General features: G+C 41.2%; 1 protein-coding gene across 1 annotated transcript in view; it reads left to right on the top strand.

Annotated features, from left to right (window-relative positions):
* The window catches only part of LRMDA (leucine rich melanocyte differentiation associated), a 1044508-nt gene that overhangs the window by 616571 nt on the left and 406936 nt on the right, over nucleotides 1–21001 (top strand). The window contains exon 6 of the mRNA XM_060694129.2: nucleotides 1243–1369. Within this exon, the coding sequence (XP_060550112.2) occupies nucleotides 1243–1369 (127 nt within the window). The remainder of the gene's footprint in view (nucleotides 1–1242; nucleotides 1370–21001) is intronic.

Raw genomic sequence — 21001 nt, 5'->3', positions numbered from 1 at the left:
TTGGATTGGACCTGTGACCCATCTAGTCCAGCAAGTCTCTTCTCACACTTGAACTGCACAAAGGCCCACTGTTCTCCCAGCAGATGGCCTTCAGAGATGATCCCACTGTCATCAAAGCTAATAGCCCTTGATCCCCAGGACCTTCTCAAATTGGTCCAACCCTTTTCAGAAGCCCCACATCTCAGGACAGACATCCTCCTTGTCTTGTATGATCTGTTTTGATGCATCTTGTTTATAAGGTGTGTTGCCCTTCTTTGCATTCACATTTCCTTTTTTTCTAAATGAAGTGAAACTCTAATCGTGTTTGCTCAGAAATGGCTTGACTTTGAACTCATCCTCACTCAAGATAGGCCTGATTTTCTAATTGAAGTTCCTGCCTCTTTAGCTCTTACCCACTCTAGCTAAATATTCTCAGTTGCACTGGCCATCATGACACTTCAACCCGCATAGTGGTAGAACAACCATGCAATCATCCACATTATTGAAGAGTTCCTGTGCATAAAATGGTGCACGGATCAGGATTATTTATGTAGAGGCAGGAAACTGGCTGCATGCTTGCAAAGACTCAACTCAAAGTCTTGAATATTATTTATCATATACAGATTGTGAAAAATGTGGCAAGAAAGAATAAGATTGCTTATTCCGTGAATTGCTGCTTATCGAAGCAGAATGGAAAGAAAGAAAGAAAGAAAGAAAGAAAGAAAGAAAGAAAGAAAGAAAGAAAGAAAGAAGGAGTGAGGGAGGGAGGAAGAAAAAGAAAGAAAGAAAAGAAAAGAAAGAAAGAAAGTAGAAAAGAAGGAAGGAAGGAAAAATAAAAAGAAAGGAAGGAAGGAAGGAAGGAAAAAATAAAAGAAAGAAGGAAAGGAAGAAAGAAAGAAAGAAAGAAGAAAGAGGGAGGGAGGAAGAAAAAGAAAGAAGAAAAAGAAAGGAAAGAGAAAGAAAGAAAGGAAGGAGGAAAGAAAGAAGAAATGAAGGAAAAATAAAGAGAAAGAAAAAGAGAAAGAAAGAAAAGAGAGAGAGGGGGAAAGGGAAAGGAAAGGAAGGAAAGAAGGGAGGGAGGGAGGGAAGGAAGGAAGGAAGGAAGGAAGGAAGGAAGGAAGGAAGGAAGGAAGGAAGGATGGATATTGAAATAGAGATCCTTCCTAAAATACGCTCATCTTCAATACGTTAACTGGGAAAAATGGCATTTTAAGTTGAAAGAATGTTCTGACCTCCGAAACCTCTATTTCTTTGTTTTATTAGGCATTTTGTCCTGCATAAATTAACCAACCTGAAGTTCCTGGATTCTCGAAAAGTCAGCAGCAAGGAGCGCGAAGAGGCCCTTGTGAGGGGAGCCTTTATGAAGGTGGCGAAGCCCCCGGATAAGGAGGTAAGCAACTCAAAATGGCATTCACATGAATGGAGACAACTCAGTTTCAACATTTTTGCCTGGCTTTGTTCCTCAGCTGAAAATAAAGCTAGACGGCAAGAATGAAAGTCAACCTTTTATTCAACTGGCTAAAATTAGCCTTCTCTTTTTTCAACCGCTTTGTTTTTTTGATGATGTTATGCGTGGCCATTTAAGGAATCGGTGACAGTCAGTAAGAATTTGCGGTGTCCGTGAGGGGGAAAAAATCAATTTGTTACATACATTTATTACATTTACTTTGTACCGAAATTAACAGTTGCCGTGTATGCAGTTGACTTTGTAACGTTTATCATCTTGTTTTGATCACCTTTAATCCACCAAATTTTACAGGTTAGTGCTCACTTTCCAAGCATCGGAATTGTCATTGATATCGCTTTAAAAATAATTTGCTGGGTGAAGTCCGGAAACCAGCAAATATTATTTTCTCAGATTTAGTTTTCTTTGAGTTTTATTATTATTATTATTATTATTATTATTATTATTATTATTATTATTATTATTATTATTATTTATTTGCTGATTTGTGTTACCTCTTAACCTGCTTTTGAGAATTGGGAAAACTTTGAGAGCAGGGCAGGATGAAGTCTTTGCTGGAAGAAGAAGGTGCAAAGATTCTTCTTTTGCTCATTTATTCATTCTTGGATGTAGGTATGTGTGTGTGTACCAACAGACACACTATTTATTTATTTCAACTTTTGTACACTGTGGATAAATACACCTATGATTTGTACAGGTAGACCTTGTTAAGGATATTGTTATTGTGTTACCAACCAGCAGAGTTTAGAGCACAGAGAAACGTTGCTGAGAGCAATGAATAAGAGATGTGCAAACTGGTTTATCAAAAGTTTACTTTATAGGGAAAAAACAATCTCATAGTCTTTAAATCAATCCAAGTCTTTGCCAGTTAAATCAGTCCAGTGATACAGCACTGATCTTCTTACCACACAAACAGTAGTTGGTTAGAATAACAAACTCACTCTGGTTCACAAACCATGATGGTAGCAGATCCATCCAACGATGATAGCACAATGATAGCAACTCCACACGCAATGGTAGCATATCATCAACTGAATACGTTACAGTACCTTTCTTAAATACGTTTACAACCAGTGATTATCTAATTACAGCATGACTCAGCATTACAATGAATCAGCAGTAAAACTTTAAAGTCACACAATACATATTCATATTAAAGTCACAGAACACATATATTGCCTGGACAACTTGTTAGGCTCAAACCATATCCTAACAGACCTCGACTTAATAATGGTTCCTTTAGTGACCATTCAAAGTGACAATGGAGCTGAAAAAAGTGACTTATGACCAGTGGTGGGATTCAGCCGGTTCGCTCTGGATTGAGCGAACTGGTAGTGGCGACTGCAGGAAGCTCTGCCCTCCCACCCGGATGTAATGTGCAACTACTGCACATGTGCAGAAGGCCATGCACTTGTGCAGAAGTGGTGCATGCGTACACATTTGCGAACCGGTAGGGAAGGTTAGTGAATCCTACCTCTGCTTATGACCATTTTTCACACTTACGACCATTGTAGCATCCTGATGGTCACATGATCAAAATTCAGAACCTTGGCAACTGACACGTATTTATGACGGTTGCAGTGTCCCGGGGGTGTGTGTCACATGATCCTCTTTTGCGACCTTCTGACAAGAAAAGTCTATTAGGAAGCCAGATTCACTTAACAACCGTGTTCCTAAATGAACAAGTGGAGTGATTCGCTTAACAAAGGCGGCAAGGAAAGTCATAAAATAGGGCAAAACTCACTTAACAATTGTCTCACTTAGCAACATACATTTGGGGCTCAATGATGGTCGTAAGTCAAGGACTACCTGTAAGAAGAGGCAAGAAGAAAATTAATCCTCATTTCTTAATCTTTTAATAGTTCTTATTAGACAATTGGGCTCACACTATACTACTGTCTTAAAATATTCTAACCTCATAACAAGTGAAATTGTTTGCTTTTAGCGAATGGCTTCTTCCGTTCCTAAATCTTGCAACACACAGATATTATAGCACTATCCATCTCCTTTTTGGTAATGATAGCAAATTATAACTGCTATATTTTTATAACAGGGGATATCAAGCCCCAATGTACTAATATCACCATATTTTAAATCTAAATACTGTATCTGAAAGTTTTCAACCCAGTTGACACATAAGCTCTTTTAAAGGGATCTTAATCAAGGCAAGAAGTGAGTTTAAGGACAGTTTCTAATTTATAGTCTCCTTCCTTCAATCCATTGTCAGAGAAAAGATTTTCAAAACTCACTGGGTAATCTGAAGTCTTGGGGCTTTTTCCAATCGTTCCATTCCACAGTTGCAAACAATATCATTTTTGAATTAGTTATCTGCTAAATCTTTCTCTGAAACATGTATTTATTTCTCCAATCCTTTTAGCGCTCGGTTCCAGTTTAATGTTTTGGGTAGGCTTTTTTTCTCAAATTGCTTGCTGTGGAATTGCTAGGTCTTAGCTAATATATTACCTTTTGTAAGCATTTTAGGTATCATGAGCAAATGCCTCTTTGTGTTCAGTAGAATTATTATTATTATGCTTTATTATATGTCGGTTGATCTGAGAAAAGTCTGGAGTTGGCTTGAATCTGTTAAAATGGATTTGTTGCATAAAATCTGTATGTGTAAATCCTTGCCTATACCATACAGAACTACTCGGGAAGTTGTTGCTAGGATGACTGCAAGTACCCTAATGATTATCATTATTGCAGTCCCATATTACTAATCCTGGCTCAGAAAAGTTTACGAAACATTTTGAAAGCATCAACCATAAAAAAAACCCTGCCATCCTTAGAAAGAAGAAGCCAAACTTCAAAGCAAGATTTAGTCTTTTAAAAGAAAAGCAATTTGTCCAGCTCCGAAAGACAATCTGACTCTAGAGTAGCTACTATCCTATAAAAGCCCGAATTAACAGAATAGTCTTTTAGTTGTCATCTAAAAGAAGATTTTGTCAAGAGAGAGGTCTGCAAGACTTTATTCCTGGATTTTGTACACTCTGAGACAAACCGACCATGAAAATAATCTCTCCAGGTCCCTGCAAGCTGATCTTTGGATATTATTTGAAAAAAGTGAGCTTAGAAATCCTAAAATGTCACTCATCTTAGAATGGGCAGATCCTTCTCTACCAGTTGCAACTTCTGGACCATTTTTGAGGTTATGAGGTTACAACTGTAAAAGAATTCATAGCAAAGTTGACTTTGGGAAGGTCTACAGCAGGGGTCAGCAATCTTAAACACTCAAACAGCCACAAAGATCCTAACCGGAAGCCCTCGTTCAATTTTGGAATTGATAGGCAGTCCGGTTCCCCCATCATATTCTCCTCCTAGGGTGGTGTCCTTTTTCCTCTGCTGACCGGAAGTCCGGTTCCCCCACCATAGAGTCTCCTCCTAGCATGGCGTCCTTTTTCCTCTACCTGTCCTAATCGAAAGTGGCGCCGACCAGCAACAGGGAGCCGCAGCAGAGGGATGAAAGAGCCACATGCGGCTCCAGAGCTGTGGGTTGCTGACTCTTGGTCTACAGAAACCATCATTTGCTGTAATAAACCATGCTTTGTAGAAATGTTTGATGCAACATCAGGTATGTTCAGATACATAAGATGTCCGTATTTGTTTTACTGCCAGTAGGATTTCAATGCTATCAGTGCAATCTGTTTCTCCCTGACCATATTCTTGCACCTTAATCGTCTTCATTGTGGAACATGATTTTATGGTTTTTTAAAAAAGGTTTATTTTACTTTATGCTGGTCTATGACCCCCAATAACGATGGGTTGGTTGGTGTTGTTTGCCCATGTTCCTCATTAGATTCGTACTCATTTCAAATCTACGTATATAGAAATGTGGGCGTTGAGAGGAATTTGTGAGATTTGGTATACAAATAATTATCAGAGGGGGAAATGAAGTATTCTTGAGAACATTAATTGGCTTGACACAGAACTGTGCTTTTTTTGAACTCCGCGCTGCCTTTAGTCTATTTTCACAAATTAGTCTAAATTTAAGTCTAATTTTATGGTGCTACATTGGCATCTGAGAACATGTTCAGAAGGGGGGAAAAAAGTGCCGACACAAGAGTAGGGCTACTCCACAAGAACTGCTTTCATTTCACTCTTGACGTCAGGAACTTTCGAGAGCACCTGAGCCTCTCTAAAAGCAACATGGAGAATGAGACACAAGGCAGAATATTTTTCCTCCAACTGGCTTATGTTTACTTATATGCAAAAGTAACGAGCAAACACACAACGTTTGAGGAAACAATAAATATTTAATTTTGCCTAACTCCCTGCCTTCCTCTTATTTATTTATTTTATTCTTTTATTTTATGTTTTCTTAGCGGAATGCGGCTTGCTTTTTCCTTTGCTTCATTTCATCTTTTGTAGCTTCGAGTCTGTTTATGATGGGACTGTCATAATGGGGAAGGTACAACCCCGTTCATTAGAAAACAGCTTAACTTAGCAATGCTGGGCTTTTCTCTTGCTGTGTGAAATGAGTTGAACTTCATTACCCAGCGATGTTTATATTTAGAAATGTCAAAATATTGAACCTCCGTCTGATGCTTGATTTAAAATAAAAATAAAACGAGAGGCTGGAAGTCTTGCTAGGCAAGGGGCATTGTGCCAAACAAGGGAGCTTCATTTAATGACCGTACCACAAGCTCATTTTTTTTTCTGGCATAAGGGTTGATCAAAGTAGAAGAGGCCTGTCCAGTGTGAAGTATGTTGCTGTGTCTGACAGCTCTTCGCATCAGAATGACAGCTCAAGAATACGACAGTCAAAGTTGCTTAATTATGTCTCGGCTTTGTAATTATTCATCTCTGTTCCTGCACTTGTCATTTTGCTGACATAATTATTTAGAGCTGTGCCCTTGTTCTACAGAAGCATGTACAGGAGTACCAGCAGTGAGTAACAGGTGCAGAGGAGGAGGGAGAGGAGAGAGAGAGAGAGAGACGGAGGGAGAGAGAGGGGCAGGGAGGGAGGGGGGAAGAAGGGAGGGAGAGGCGGGAGAGAGAGGAGGGAGGAGGGAGGAAGAGAGAGAAGGAGGGAGGGAGGGAAAGAGAGAGGGAGGGAGAGAGGGGGAAGGGAGAAAGGGAGAGAGGGAGAGAGAGAGAGAGAAGGAAGGAGGGAGAGAGAGAGGGAGGGAGAGAGGGGGAAGGGAGGAAGGGAGGAAGGGAGAAAGGAAGAGAGAGAGAGAGAGAAGGAAGGAGAGAGAGAGGGAGGGAGGGAGGGAGGGAGGGAGAGGGAAAGGGAGAGCATCCATTTTGATGTAGAATTCCAAGTCCATTCTCTTGTTTGTAAAGGGACACAACTCTTTCCTGCCAACCACTCTTAATAGGAATATTCTAAGAATTCTCCAAACAAAAGTTTTTTTAAATATACTGTATATATTGCATTTTCAGCAAATATTTCTAGAATATCCACAATCAAATCTCTTTTGGATCAAAGTCTGTGTTTGATAAGCTTGATGGAAAACATCCATGAAGTTTTCTAGACATCAGTGCTTTGCAATTGCCTTCTTCTGGAATTCTGATTCTAGTTTATTAGGCATGGATTTCCTGATTGTCTCCCACCCAGATCCTACATAGCTTCTTTCAAATCAATTTAAGTGAAGTATCTGCTATCCTATGACCCAAGAGAGCGATTGAGATCACTTGCTTCATTTGTTGTGTGTATAACTCTTTTAATTATTAAGACATTTGCTGGATTTTTTTAATATGTCTAATATCTTTTTCCACATAATTCTTGTAGCCTTCTTAAAATCCACTGTCAGATCAATCTGGGTCTTTACCAGTGAAACTTGTTCCTCTTCCATAACATCTTTTAAATACAATCTATCTATGGAGGCAGATATTCTTAAAATTAAATACTGGCTTCACCTGTTCCAAAATATCCTTCAATATACCGAACATTAAAATATTCTGTGTCATTTTGTCTTATTAATTTAATTTTTTTTTTTAATTGAAAAAGTTTTTTTTTTATTTTTATTTCTCACAAACATGTCTGAAATGTACAATCTCTTATCCATATTCTCTTTTAACTTTCATATTAGTTCATTCTTCATCCTAAAAAAAATTAAGTATGCTTTGAAAAATTTAAGTATGCTCGGGGTTGCTCCATCTCCCTTATTTTACAACAATCCTTCTTCTCCTTCTCCTCTCTTTTCCTTCCCTCCCATCTTCTATCCTCTTCTACTTTCTTCTTTCCTCCTCTCCTTCCCCTCCTCTCCTTCCTCTTCCTTTCCCCCACACCTCCCTTCTTCCTCCCTTTCTAACCTTCCCTCCTACTCTTATTTCCCCTCCCTTTCTTTCTCTCCTTTTCCCTTTCTTCTGTTCCACTCTTTCCTTCCTCTCTTCTCCCCTCCTATCTATCCCTCTACTCCTCTTTCCATTCTCTCTCCATTGTTGTATTCATTTTCAATTCAATATTTTCCAAAATGGTATCCGAGCAGCCCCGATTATCTGTTAATATTTACTTTCTTTTCAGTTTCTTTTCTATTTTACTGATTTCACACATATCATCATTTTTATAGCATTTTTTCCTTGTTCCTTGTCTTAGTAATTTAAGTGTTCTTCTCCCTTAATTGTAATCTTTAGTTCTTTCTAGTTCTCTCTGATGTCCAATTTTCAAAGTCTCATCTTATGTTTTTTTTTTTTTAAGGTATTCAAAACAAAAGCATTTTGGCAAGGGAAGCATTCTAATAATCAATTTCAAATTTATCTGGGTCCTTAGTCAATTGGTAACTTTCAAAAATGAGAGTTCTAATCAATGTTTTGCTGTTCATTCCATTTTTTTTTAAAAAAAATCCTTTTATTTTTATTTAAAATGTATTTTGCTAAAGAACTCACCCAGTATTTTCAGACTAGTTGTTTGTTTTTTTTTTAAATTTGATTTATATGCCGCCCTTCTCTGGAGACTCAGGGCGGCTTACAATGCGTTAAGCAATATAATGTTGATACAAAGGTTTCTAATACTTGAAAAGCAGCTAACAAGCAATTTCCAAAAGTGAGTAGAAAAGAAATTGTGGGACCCCTGTATCTTTAAGGTACCAACTGTGGTTTGAGCAACATGGCTGATCCCACGTCTCCCAGAAATCTAAAACTGCTGAGAAAAAAATTATTGCAGACTCCTCATGAAGAGCAACTGTCTGGAGCACTTATGGGCAATCTCGAGTCTTCACCTTATCCAGAGAGGCATTATGAAGATCCAGCTCTTTGCTATGCAGCAGTCACTCCATTTTTTAGTAGAACCGTCTTCAATTCAACATTTCTTGCCTGGAAATCTTAATTATTTCTTTTTCTCTGTGTTGTAAAAATCAAGTGTGATGGTTAGGTATTTATTTACCTCAATTAAAATAATAGGTATATTCTCAATCTTTTCAATTCCATTCGTGAGATTGGGAGGAGAAAATATTACATTGATTTATAAATTTATCATAATCTGCATATTGTCATTACCCATCACAAACTGAAAAGGTTTCACTCACAGGAGATCCCCTCCATCTTGTGACCTGTCTGGAGCATTTCTTTTGCATTTTTTATTTCATTTTTTTTTTGTTTCGTTAATGATCAAAGGAACTCTGTTACTTAAAATGAATAAGATTTTTTTAAAAAGGGAAAAAGAAAAGAAATGAGATATTTTGAAGTTGAAGATAGGCTCGATCAGGGGTATCAAACTGGTGGCCCATGGGCTGGATGCATCATTTATTTATTTATTTATTTATAATGCAATTTATATGCCGCCCTATCTCCAAGGACTCAGGGCGGCTCACAACTGTAAAGATGCACATTCCTCATTAAAAGATAATATAAAATTAAAATTCCAATTTAAAACAATTTAAAATTCATTAAGAAACCCCCGCATCAGTCCAGGCTATGGAACAACCAGGTTTTCAAATCGCGGCGGAACGAGCGAAGGTCAGGGGCCATCCGGAGCTCCAAAGGAAGTTGGTTCCAGAGGGTGGGTGCACCCACAGAGAAAGCTCTCCCTCTGGGGGGTCGCCAGCTGACACTGTCTGGCTGACGGCACCCTGAGGAGGCCCTGTCTGTGGGAACGCACCGGGTGATCATGTACAGGCCACGCCCACCCCAGCTCCACTAAGGCAAAAATATTATGATACATCACGTGACATCAACGTGAGGCAGCGAGTTTGACACCCATGAGCTAGATGGAGGGCATAAACATGAATATGTTTAAGGGCCACACTGGGCTTTTTGCGGTAGAGTGAAAGAAGTTGGCATCAGGATCTATTTTGTGAAGACATTCTATGACTTTGAAGAATTAACACAGGTCCCTTGAAGTCACTGCACGTCCTAAAGAATCCACTTTGTCCCTAATACCCAGAGGTGGGCTGCTGCCGGTTCAGACCGGTTCGCGCGAACCGGTAGTTCTGACCACCAGCTGGGCCTGACCACTCGCCTTGGTGCTATCACATCCTATATATCTCACTCTCTGGCTCACATGCCCCGCCCACGCAGCCCATCTGATTTCTGCACCTCGCCTGCTCTACTCACTGCGGCTGCCCAAGAAGGTGTGCTGGAAGCCGTGCGCATGAAATCGCTGTGTGTCTGAAGCTGCACGAAAGCGCGGAAGGTGCACATGCAAGCAAAGTTTGTGTGTGCGCGCTCACTCACATTTTCGGTTCTCCACTAGGCAAACCGGTTGTTACATTATATGAAGCCCATCTCTGCTAACACCTATCCAAACCATTCCAAAATCCAGAACCCAAAAACACTTAATGTTTTGATCCCATTTATTCTAGAACCCTAAAGAGATACTGGCAGACCAAGTGTGGTAGCTACACCTTTTAAAAGAACTGTATGTTATTTGAGGATAGGAAGGAACTGTGGAGGAGAAAAAACTAGATAGTTAAGAGTGATGAGCAAGTTGAGTGATTTTGCCAGTACAGGTCTGAATAGAGAAGATAGGAGCAAATTGAAAGCTCTGTTCAGCAAGATGGATAGTTATCTTGTCAACTGATAAACAGATCAAGGAAGAAAAGCTTGGGGACTCCAAGGAGCCGGGTTTAGTCTTAGACATATTGAGTTTGAGACTATGATGAAGCGTCTAAGTAGATATATCTAAGAAGCTCATGGAGTTTTAGATTTGGGGAATACCTTGATCAAATGCTTGCAAAGAATATAAATCTTTCCATTACCCATCATTCAGTTACAACTGTCCAGTTGCCTTTGAAAATCACCTTTGAGACACCTTGATCAATGATCAAATGAAACAATGGATGGAAATCAGTGGTGGAATTCAAATTTTTTTTTACTACCAGTTCTGTGGGCGTGGCTTGGTGGGCGTGGTGTGGCTTGGTGGGTGTAGCTTGGTGGGTGTGGCAGGGGAAGGATACTGCAAAATCCCCATTCCCTCCCCATTCCTGAGGGGAGTATATTGCAAAATCTCCATTCCCACCCCACTCCTGGGGAAGGATATTGCAAAATCCCCATTCCCACCCCACTCTGGAGCCAGCCAGAGGTGGTATTTGCCGGTTCTCTGAACTACTCAAAACTTCCACTACTGGTTCTCCAGAACCTGTCAGAACTTGCTGAATAGCACCCCTGATGGAAACTAACCATTACCAAGGAGTAGAAGAAACCTAGAACTAAGGAGAAATTTCCTGGCAGTGAGAGCAATTAACCAATGGAATAGCTTGCCTTCAAAAGTTGTGGATGCTCCATCACTGGAAGTTTTGAGGAAGAGATTGGACAACCTGAAATCTATAGAGTTTCCTGCTTAAGCAGGGGGTTGGACTAGAAGACCTCCAAGGTCCCTCCCAACTCTATTAGTCTCTGTTCTATATTCTATGGTCATATTCGATGTTCTATGTTGTTTTCTTTTCTTGCAGGAGTTTCTAAGAGTTAAATCCTTTTGGAAGAAGGGCAGGTGCATTTTTTTCAGAGTTTATCCATAGGAAGGAAAGATATGCCCATTAAAGTATCGTTGCTAATGAACTTTTAATAATCTTTTAAAAATAATTGTCCACTCAACAAAACAACAAAAGGGATAGGCTGTTGCAAACCAAACCAACATTGCATTCAGCAGAAGTAAATATGCTTGGGATGAGCATTTAGGTGCAAATGTATAGTCAGTATTGATCGTGCCTGCTGACCTTTGGTGAATCATTGATTATGGTCGCCTTCTGGACCAGCTGAAGTAATTGGGAGTGGGGGCACTGAATTACTATTCTCCACCTCTTTCTCTGGTTGATTCCAGCCATGTTGACATGAAAAAGAGGTTGAACTTGCAGCCCTTCACCTGCAGAGTATCTCAGAGTCTGCCACCGTCATCCCTCATGCCTAACAGCCTAATAACAGCCTGATACCGTCACATCACACCATGATTTCTAGAGAATGTAACAAGACAGGCTTAGGTGCTCTATTTGTAGGCTTTCAGTTAGTCACTGCTGGAGATTGGAGGGGGGACTAGATTCTCTGATCTATTAGTACAATATGATAGATAGATAGATGGATAGATAGATAGATAGATAGATAGATAGATAGATAGATAGATGGATGATATAGAGAGATTTAGATACAGAGATATAGATATAGAGAGATATAGATACAGATAGATAGATAAATGGATAGATAGATAGATAGATAGATAGATAGATAGATAGATAGATGGATGATATAGAGAGATTTAGATACAGAGATATAGATATAGAGAGATATAGATACAGATAGATAGATAAATGGATAGATAGATAGATAGATAGATAGATAGATAGATGGATGGATGGATGGATGGATGGATGGATGGATGGATGGATGGATGATATAGAGAGATTTAGATACAGAGATACAGATACTATTGCAGCCCGTCAGCGGCCTGTGCAGTTATAGCTGATTCCGACAGCGAAAAGGCTGGTGTGGTGCTGCGCCAGCAGCCTGTGCAGCTGGCGCTCAAGTCAGACAATGAGGAGGCTGGAGAAGATGTGGTTGGTGCCAGAGGCAGGGATTCAGCCAGGGCCTCCAGAAGCTCCCATAAGTGAAGAGGAAGAAGAGGAGGAGCCTCTTCTCGATGCAGGAGCGCGCAGAGCTGTTAAAAGTCAGGAGTGGCTCCTCAGGAGGAGGTCTCCTCAAGAGTAAGGCTTGGGGCCCGTAGCTGGGGCAGAATAGATAGATAGATAGATAGATAGATAGATAGATAGATAGATAGATAGATATAGATAGGTGGGTGGATGGATGGATGGATGGATGGATGGATGGATGGATGGATGGATGATATAGAGAGATTTAGATACAGAGATATAGAGATAGAGATACAGATATGGGTGGATGGATAAGTAACGTAGGATAGGTAGGAAGATGATGATATAGATAGATAGATAGATAGATAGATAGATAGATAGATGATAGACAGACAGACAGACAGACAGACATAGATATAGATGTATTTACACACACACACATACATGTACATCCAATACACCTATACACATATGCCTGCATGAGCAAGAAGCATTCTTCTAGTCAAGAAAGCAAAGAGGAATTTGAAAATATTTAGGGGTTTTAGGGTTTTAAAGATTGAAAATGTTTTATGATAAAATCATTCCCTGCACAGATCGAAACCGAAGCAGGATTTGTAAAGTCAAACAATAAAGGGTTGTGTTTATTTTGTAGATATCATTGTTCAATTGGATGTACAGTGGTTCACATTGCTTTCTTTGGGCATAGAACTACAAAACCAGTGTCTCCCCTAGGATGATTTCCAATCTGATCCAGAAACCTCTGAACTGTCAGGCACAAAAGACCAAGTCCACACACAAAGCTGGTTTATTGCTAAAAGCCTACACACAGGAATCTTCTCAACTAATGGTCATACCTGGTAGATCTTAATAAGGGCAGGGGTGAAATCCAGCAGGTTCTGACAGATTCTGGAGAACCGGTAGCAGAAATTTTGAGTAGTTCGGAGAACTGGCAAATGCCACCTCTGGCTAGCCCCAGAGTGGGGTGGGAATAGAGATTTTGCAGTATCCTTCCCCTGCTACACCCAGCAAGCCACACCCAGCAAGCCATACCATGCCCACCAAGCCATGCCCACAGAACCGGTAGTAAAAAAAACTTGGATTTCACCACTGGATAAGGGCCAAGGAAGGTTGGACTTCTGACTACGTAGGGATTCTAGGCTGATTCCTTGTTTCCTTCCGCCCCCAGATTCTGCCTTTCCTTCTCCTACAAACTTGTCTTTGAACAGCTTCCCTTATGGTCACCATTTCCAGCTCTTCCTTTTATTTCACAGCGATAGGTCAACCCAAGGGGGTTCATGAAAGGGAGTGTCATGCTTTGCCCTGAATTCCTTGTTTTATTACTTTGAAATCTCTCTCATTCATCTGGGGCATGTTTTTTTTTTTTAAAGTGTCAAACAGAAGGGGCCTTTCTAGACTGCAGCAAATCAATAATCCCGAGAACATTAAAAGAAAATGCAATACCCAGTTCTGAACCTTAAGATAAATATATACATTTTTCTAGCTCCTTATATCCTTCACTACTGATATACATCTTGAAAGTTTGGACTTCTGAGAATGAGCACTCTGGCTTTTATCCGTGTCACTTAAATGAGCTATCAGGAACAGTTAAAACCAAGCTAATATACAAAAGAAAAAAAAAAAGGAGAACAGCTGGTATCCCTCTCGGATTAAAAAAAAAAAAATGTTTGGCCTTTCTAGTTATGGTTAGCCATTCTGTCATCACATAGCTGGGATAATGGTGCCGATGGAAAAAGTCAGCCCAATTGTAGAGGATGCTGTCACCCGTAAGGCTGATCCTGGAGATCATCTGTATGTCTACCCCGCAAGTATCAGGAGCCAGAGGGACTCCAATGACTTTGAACAACGATGGTTAGCGAAGAGGGGTGAGAAAAAGCTGGAGTTTAACCCTGATGGTCAGCTCAGTGAGCGAGACTGGCTCCCAGGGGTTCAATTTTTGGTCTCCCATTTGTAGACTTCTGCTTAGCCATTTTAGGAAAAAGAATAAGTCTGGATACTCTTTTTATTTTTTTTACTGAACTTTATTATAAAATACAAATGGAAACAAAGATAAATAGGGAATAAATAGGGAACATAGAACTAGAATTCTAGAGTTGGGAGGGATCTTGGAGGTCTTCTAGTCCAACCCTCTGCTCAAGCAGGAGACCCTATATCAGTGATGGCTAACCTTTTTGCCATCGCTTGCCAGGAGGGGGGGCGGGGGGATCACACACATGCCTGCCCACACCCATAATTCTATGCGCCCCGCCCCTGTGCATGCGCACGCGACCCCCCTCCCCCTCTCCTGGCACGTGATGGCCCGGTAGGCCCATTTTTCTTTCTCACCTGGCTCCAGGGCCTCTCTAGGAGTCTGGGGAGGGTAAAAACAGCCTTCCCCATGCCCCTGGAGGTTCTCCAGAGGCCGAAAACGGCCCATTTAACAACTTCTGGTGGGACCGGAAGGCCCGTTTTTTTCTGTCCCCAGCCTCCAGGGCCTCTCTAGGAGTCTGGGAAGGGAAAAAACGGCCTTCCCCCCTTTCCCAGAGGTCCTCCGGAGGCCGAAAACACCCCGTTTGACAACTTCCGGTCCCACCTGGTTAGTTGTTCGCATGTTAGAAAGTTTCCCCTTAGTTCTAGGTTGCTTCTTTCCTTGATTAGTTTCCTTCCATTTTTCCTTGTCCTGCCTTCTGGTGCTTTAGATAATAAGTCGACCCCTCTCTTCTTTGTGGCAGCCCCTTAAATATTGGAATACTGCTGTCATGTCATCCCTAGTTCTTCTTTTAACTATACTGGCCATACTCAGTTCCTGCAACCGTTCATCATATGTTTTAGCCTCCATCTCTCTAATCATCTTTGTTGCTCTTCTCTGCATTCTTTCCAGCGTTTCAACATGTTATCATATCATGATGACCAAAACTGGATGCAATATTCCCAGTGTGGTCTTACTGAAAATAGGATGGGAATATAACAGCTTTTCTGCGTAACAGGTTAACTTGGGGGGGGGGTTGCGACAGAATCATGGCCACAAACAAGTAAAGATCAACTGTTTTCCTAAACAGAGCATCTTAATTTACAGGCAAAAGATGAATGTTATTTATTTCCTTTGGAGGGATGGAATCTAGGTTTCTTGTACATACATATATCTATCTACATGCAAATATCCAAGTGTGTCAAATGCACACATTGTTCTGACCCAGCCTTATCAGAAGCAAGAAATAGATTCCTTGTCACGAAAAACCCCTCTTTATTTACCTCTAGTGAATTAATGGCATTCACCCACCAAAAAGTCCAAGCAAGAGTCCTGCAAGGAGTTAAATGCAGCAACAGACCTTATCAGTTCCTTGTGAAAATTACAAGGCTGTGAACTCCCAGCTGAAAATTAAGTTCTGGCAAGCAGTCTTTGATGCACAAAACACAACGAGCAAAATCTTCAGAAATACGAACTGTTGTCTCCCCTTTCCCCACTCCCCTTTCCTTCTATTTATTCCCCAGCCAGGGAGGGGCCATTCAGCGTCCATGTGTCCTTTGCTTCCTGAGTCGACTCCTTGTCCTCCGTTGTTCTCCTCTCCTAACTGCTCTGCGCATACATTCATCTGGAACAGGCCCCAGCTGTTCTTCTTCCTCACTCATATCAGCCTCCAAAGGCAGCTGCCTCTCCGGTGGCTGAGAATTGTCAGACGGCCCTGGCTCTATCTCTGCATCCGATGCAGAGCACCCATCGTACCCTTCCCCAGACTCCAGAACTGGCCCAAGTTCCTCCCCAACCTCCTCATTATCCGAGTCTGCCGCCAGTTCCGCTTGCAGCTGGCAGGCCACAACACACATTTCTTTCAAGATGGCAAAGTTTCTAGGATTAATTTTAGTTGGATTTAGCAAGTCTAGATTGACAGAAAGGGAGGCTGAACATTACACAAGACTTTTGTCTGCAGTTTTCATTTTTCCTCTGTTTACTGTTTGAGGGGGTGGGTTGTTTTTAAAAACAGGTTTATCTTCCCTTTAGGTAAATGAATGTTTGCTTATGCGTTGTCATGAATACAACACAACCCAGTTGTATGACTGCTTCAGTGGTGCAGAAATGTAATTTTTCATAAGAGTTTGACAAAGTTGGCAATCTGTATTGCTTCTTCCTTTTGAAGATACTCCTGTAGGGCCTTTGAAGCATTAAATTACTGCTGCTTTTGTATTTCTAGCGTACAATCTGAAAATTAATGGGTACAAGCCAGCCACACAAAATACTAGCGAAATGTCAGTTTCAACCTGGAAATTTAATCAAGGGACTTATTTTCACAGGTTTTTTTAGTACAATGAAGGAAGGAAGTAAATACTGTGTTTTAAAAATAAAATAAATTAAGAGGCCGTTTCTCCCTCTCCTGCAGCACAGTGTAGATAAATGTGCAGCGTAGATCGCATAACTGCTACAAACAGCATGTTGTGTAGGCCAAACGCTTTCTAATGCACTAAAATTAAGAAATAGTGTGCTTTGAAAATGATTTATGAGCGTGGTTAAACTGCCAGATTTACAAAGAAATAGTTCAGAACATGGGAAGCCTCCTGAGTCAGGTCAAAAATGAATTTGACCATGATTTAAACTGCTACTTTTCTTACATGACATTTAATATGTGTACATTGGAGGGCCATATGTCTTTAATAAAATAGCATTAAGTTTTAAATATGATATGGATGCAGTCAGTTTCTAAATTCATAGCCTTTTCCACAATTCCAAAATGTTAACCAATAAAGGGAGCCCTACATGCAATAAAACATAAACTTTACAAAATAGATTTTTATTAAAACAGCCAGACAGTTGGCAGTTGGGTTCTAATGTAATAAATTGTTGAAGTCAGGGTGGGTTTATCAGTCACTGTTTACACTGAAAGCAATTTGGACCAGACTACTAATTAAAACTGAAGACCAAAGTGTTCTTACGAAGGCCAATCCCTGAGTACTTGTTTGGCAAACTATAATTTCACGTAGCTATCTAATGCTAATGGAGACATTTAGCAATAAATTGTTCCTCTAATATGCCTAGAGATGACATAGCTTCTAATTCTGAGAAGGACGGCACACCGGAAAGAAGCAACGGGACACTGTGGAGAGATTGCATTATGAGATGGTTGTTGCAAACTAATAATGCCAAACTCCCCACATCCAAAGAACATCTGCATATGGAAATGTAACAGCCCAGTTAGTTCAGCTGCCAAGGTGATCTGTCCTTGCATGATTCAAACTGTGTTCTGGGGAATCCTCCAGATACGTTCCAAAGGTTCTTCCATGATAGATTAGTAATGATCCATCATTACTTAATTGATTAATTGCTTAATTAATGGCTGTATAAACAGAGGCATAGAATCAAAATCATGTGAAGTGTCAGTACCGTTTTATAAATCCTTAGGAAGGCCACACCTGGAATATAGCACATCTTGAGTATGTCTCCCTGATCATTTACAGTGGTAGGATTCAGCCGGTTTCGGCAAACCGATAGTTAAATTGCTGGCTTGCCCCTCCCCTCCCCTTCCAGGAGTCCCCACGTGACCCATTTTGGTTCCCAGGTAAGTGCAGGGAAGCCTCCTAGGCCCAAAATGGGGCATGGGGGGCATGTCCCCCTTATGGCCCGTTTTTGCTTCAGGGAGGCCAACTAGGCCCAAAACGGGGTGTGGGGCATGTCCCCACATGGCCCGTTTTTGCTCCCAGGGGGGTGGAGGAGGCCAAATGCTGCCTCTCACATCCTCTGGCCACACCAGTGGTGGGTTGCTCCTGGTTCGCACAGTTGCTCAGCCTGCAGTCTGTATGCAGATTCATCACTGTCTCAAACGAGGCCAACGACCAGTGTAGTTTGTATCAAGTTAATAAGTATCCCTATGATCAATATTTTATTTAGCTGTTAAGATTTCAGTGCTTATGACCAGGGTTGGTATTCACTAACCTTCCCTACCGGTTTGAAAATGTGAGCACGCGTGCACATGCGCTTGTTTTGCTTGCACGCACCCTTCTGTGCATGTGCTTTGCTCATTTGTGCACCTACCACACATGTGCCCGCCCACAAAAAGGTGCCTAAATAAGACGGCATAGGAGGCGGGGTGGGTGGGCGGGCTCACTCACAATTTCCACTACGTGAATCTGTCCGAACCGGCTGAATATCACCTCTGCTTATGACCTACTGGAACTGTTATTGAAAACCGATGTTTTAAAAAGCATCGGAGGCAAATGAATCGGGGTGGGTTCTACTTACCTTTACTACCGGTTTGCAACGGGATCGCGTGCGCCAGCTTCGCTCGCACGTGCACAGATCGCCTATGATGACATCCAGGGTGGTGGGCTGAGCCTCCCACCGGTTTTACTACCGGTTCTTGTGAACCAGTCCGAACTGGGGGCAACCCACCACTGAAACAAATCACTTTGTTTATAAGCGAAATCTGCCACTATGAGCAGCTGGGATGGCCATAGAAAGCCATTCCTTCAAGTCAGGAAGCGAGAACCTCACCGGTGGGTTTGTATATGCCTAGGTAAATTATTTTCAGATGGCTTTCTGTCCAAGCAATACTTCAAGGCTACCTCTTTGTGGTTCCAGAAGCTTAAATAAAAATCTTAACTGGTGCTATTGCTCGTTGTTACTTCAAAAGCAAAGCTTTGTTTTCCAGAATTATGGGTTGCCCAGGCCATCCAGAAAATTATTAACAGCATGTAATCCCAACTCAGTGTGAAAGTGACTTTAGTCTGTTAGCCAAATCTTTACATAATACAAATCACTCCACCTAAGAAAGCACAAATATGTCATTGTTCTCAACAGGCAATTTAATGCAACTATAGAGAGCAGAATAAGAGCAAAGAAGATTACAAGCTAGTTGATCGTGTTTTTATTTCTCTCTTAAATCTCGCTCTGCTTTTCTCTAAGGTTGTACTTGTTTAAAGATTGTATACAACTGTGCTGTCTACATGATTTGGAAAGCAAATCAGCCTAAGTATGACGTTTCAATGGGTGCACTTTTTTTTTTTTTTTAAAAAAGGATTTTATACATTTATTGGAAATACACATTTTCTCTGAGCAAAGTTGAACCTATAATTTTGGGGGTTTTTTTCCCCCCTTTTTGATAGATTTAAAATTTTGCTCACTTATACTTGCTATCCTGGCGTGCCATTCTGTTCACAAAAGGCCTATTAAAGTTAATTATTCTCTGGGCCCTTTTTTTTCCTATCAAAGGAGATTATTGGAGTTAACAAAAAAGATGTATTTATTGTTTAGGAGAAGAGAGGGGGGAAAACCATACAACATTGTGTGCAAACTAATACATGGTTGCCTTCTGTAAATGAAACTTCCTGACAAATTGATGGGTTAGAATTCAGGTGTGTTGAGTGCTAAACTGAATAAACCTTTGATTTTAACAATTCTGAAGTGAGCTTTTTACCACTCAGGTTCTGAATGTTACAGATCCTCAGATGAATTCCATTTTTTTCCCCCCTTTGCTAGGAATTTCTGCTAGGTTGAATTCACTCGGTCTCATTTAGCCTTGTGGAGAGAGGTCATAAACATGAGCCTCATTGAAACGGAACACATTTTTGAAGAGGCCTTTTCAAGTCAGCGGTTAATACAGGTAGTCCTCGACTTAACAATGGTTCATTTAGCGGCCATTCCAAGTTGCAACGGCCCTGGAAAAAACTGACTCATGGCTGTTTTTCACACTTAGAACCGCATCCCCATAGTCACGTGATCAAAATTTAGATGCTTGGCAACGGACTCACATTTTTGACAGTTGCAGCATCCCGGGGTCATGTGGTCACATTTTGTGACCTTTTGATAAGCAAAGCCAATGGGGAAGTGTTGTGGCCTGTCGGCCGCCGGCCCCTCCAACAGCCAAATCAGATGATGAGGAGGCATGGGAGTCAGAGTCAGCATCAAGGCAACCTGAGAGCTCCGAGGGGGAAGAGGGAATGGAGCTGGCAGAGAAAGAGAGACAGAGGCGGAGCCTGGATCGTCCATCAGCCCTCAGATGAAGAATCAACAGCCACCAGGTCTGGAGGTGGCTGATGAGGAAGAGGAGGAACAGCTGGGTCCAGTGCCTGATGCGTGGATGCACAGAAGGCAGAGGAGAGGAGAACAGTGGAAATCTATGGGCCGGTCCTTGGGATGGAAGAGCCACTGCTACTAGCGAAGCCTCCCCACCCCAGCTCTGGGGATAAAAGGCAGGGGGCGGAGATGAATAGGTGTGGCAGACAACTATTCATCTCCCTGCCGGACAGACTTGTTAGCTGATTCACTTAATGACGGTGACAAGAAAGGTCATAACATGGGGCAAAACTCACTTAATGTCCCACTTAACAACATACACTTTGGGCTCAATTGGAGTCATAAACCGAGGACTTCCTGCAGCGTGCTGTTGAAGACTTATGCTAGTCTATTGGTAAACCAGTAATGGCCAACCTCACTCTTAAAATAGAGTGAAAGTTGTCTGCAGATTTGTCCCCAAATTTGGGGTTATGTCCAAGGTTAAAAAGTCATTTTTTTAATATCATTAAGAGAGCAATTCTGGCTCTCACCTATTTAAAGGGGTACAGATCTGATCATTGTAGGATCACAAGATTGTCTCTGACGCTATCTGAACTTACT

This window comes from Pantherophis guttatus, chromosome 6 (genome assembly GCF_059756535.1).
Source record: "Pantherophis guttatus breed Tessera chromosome 6, ASM5975653v1, whole genome shotgun sequence".
NCBI classification, from domain to species: Eukaryota; Metazoa; Chordata; class Lepidosauria; order Squamata; family Colubridae; genus Pantherophis; species Pantherophis guttatus.
The sequence above is the reverse complement of the archived record's forward strand: the minus strand, read 5'-3'. Positions and strand labels throughout refer to the sequence as shown.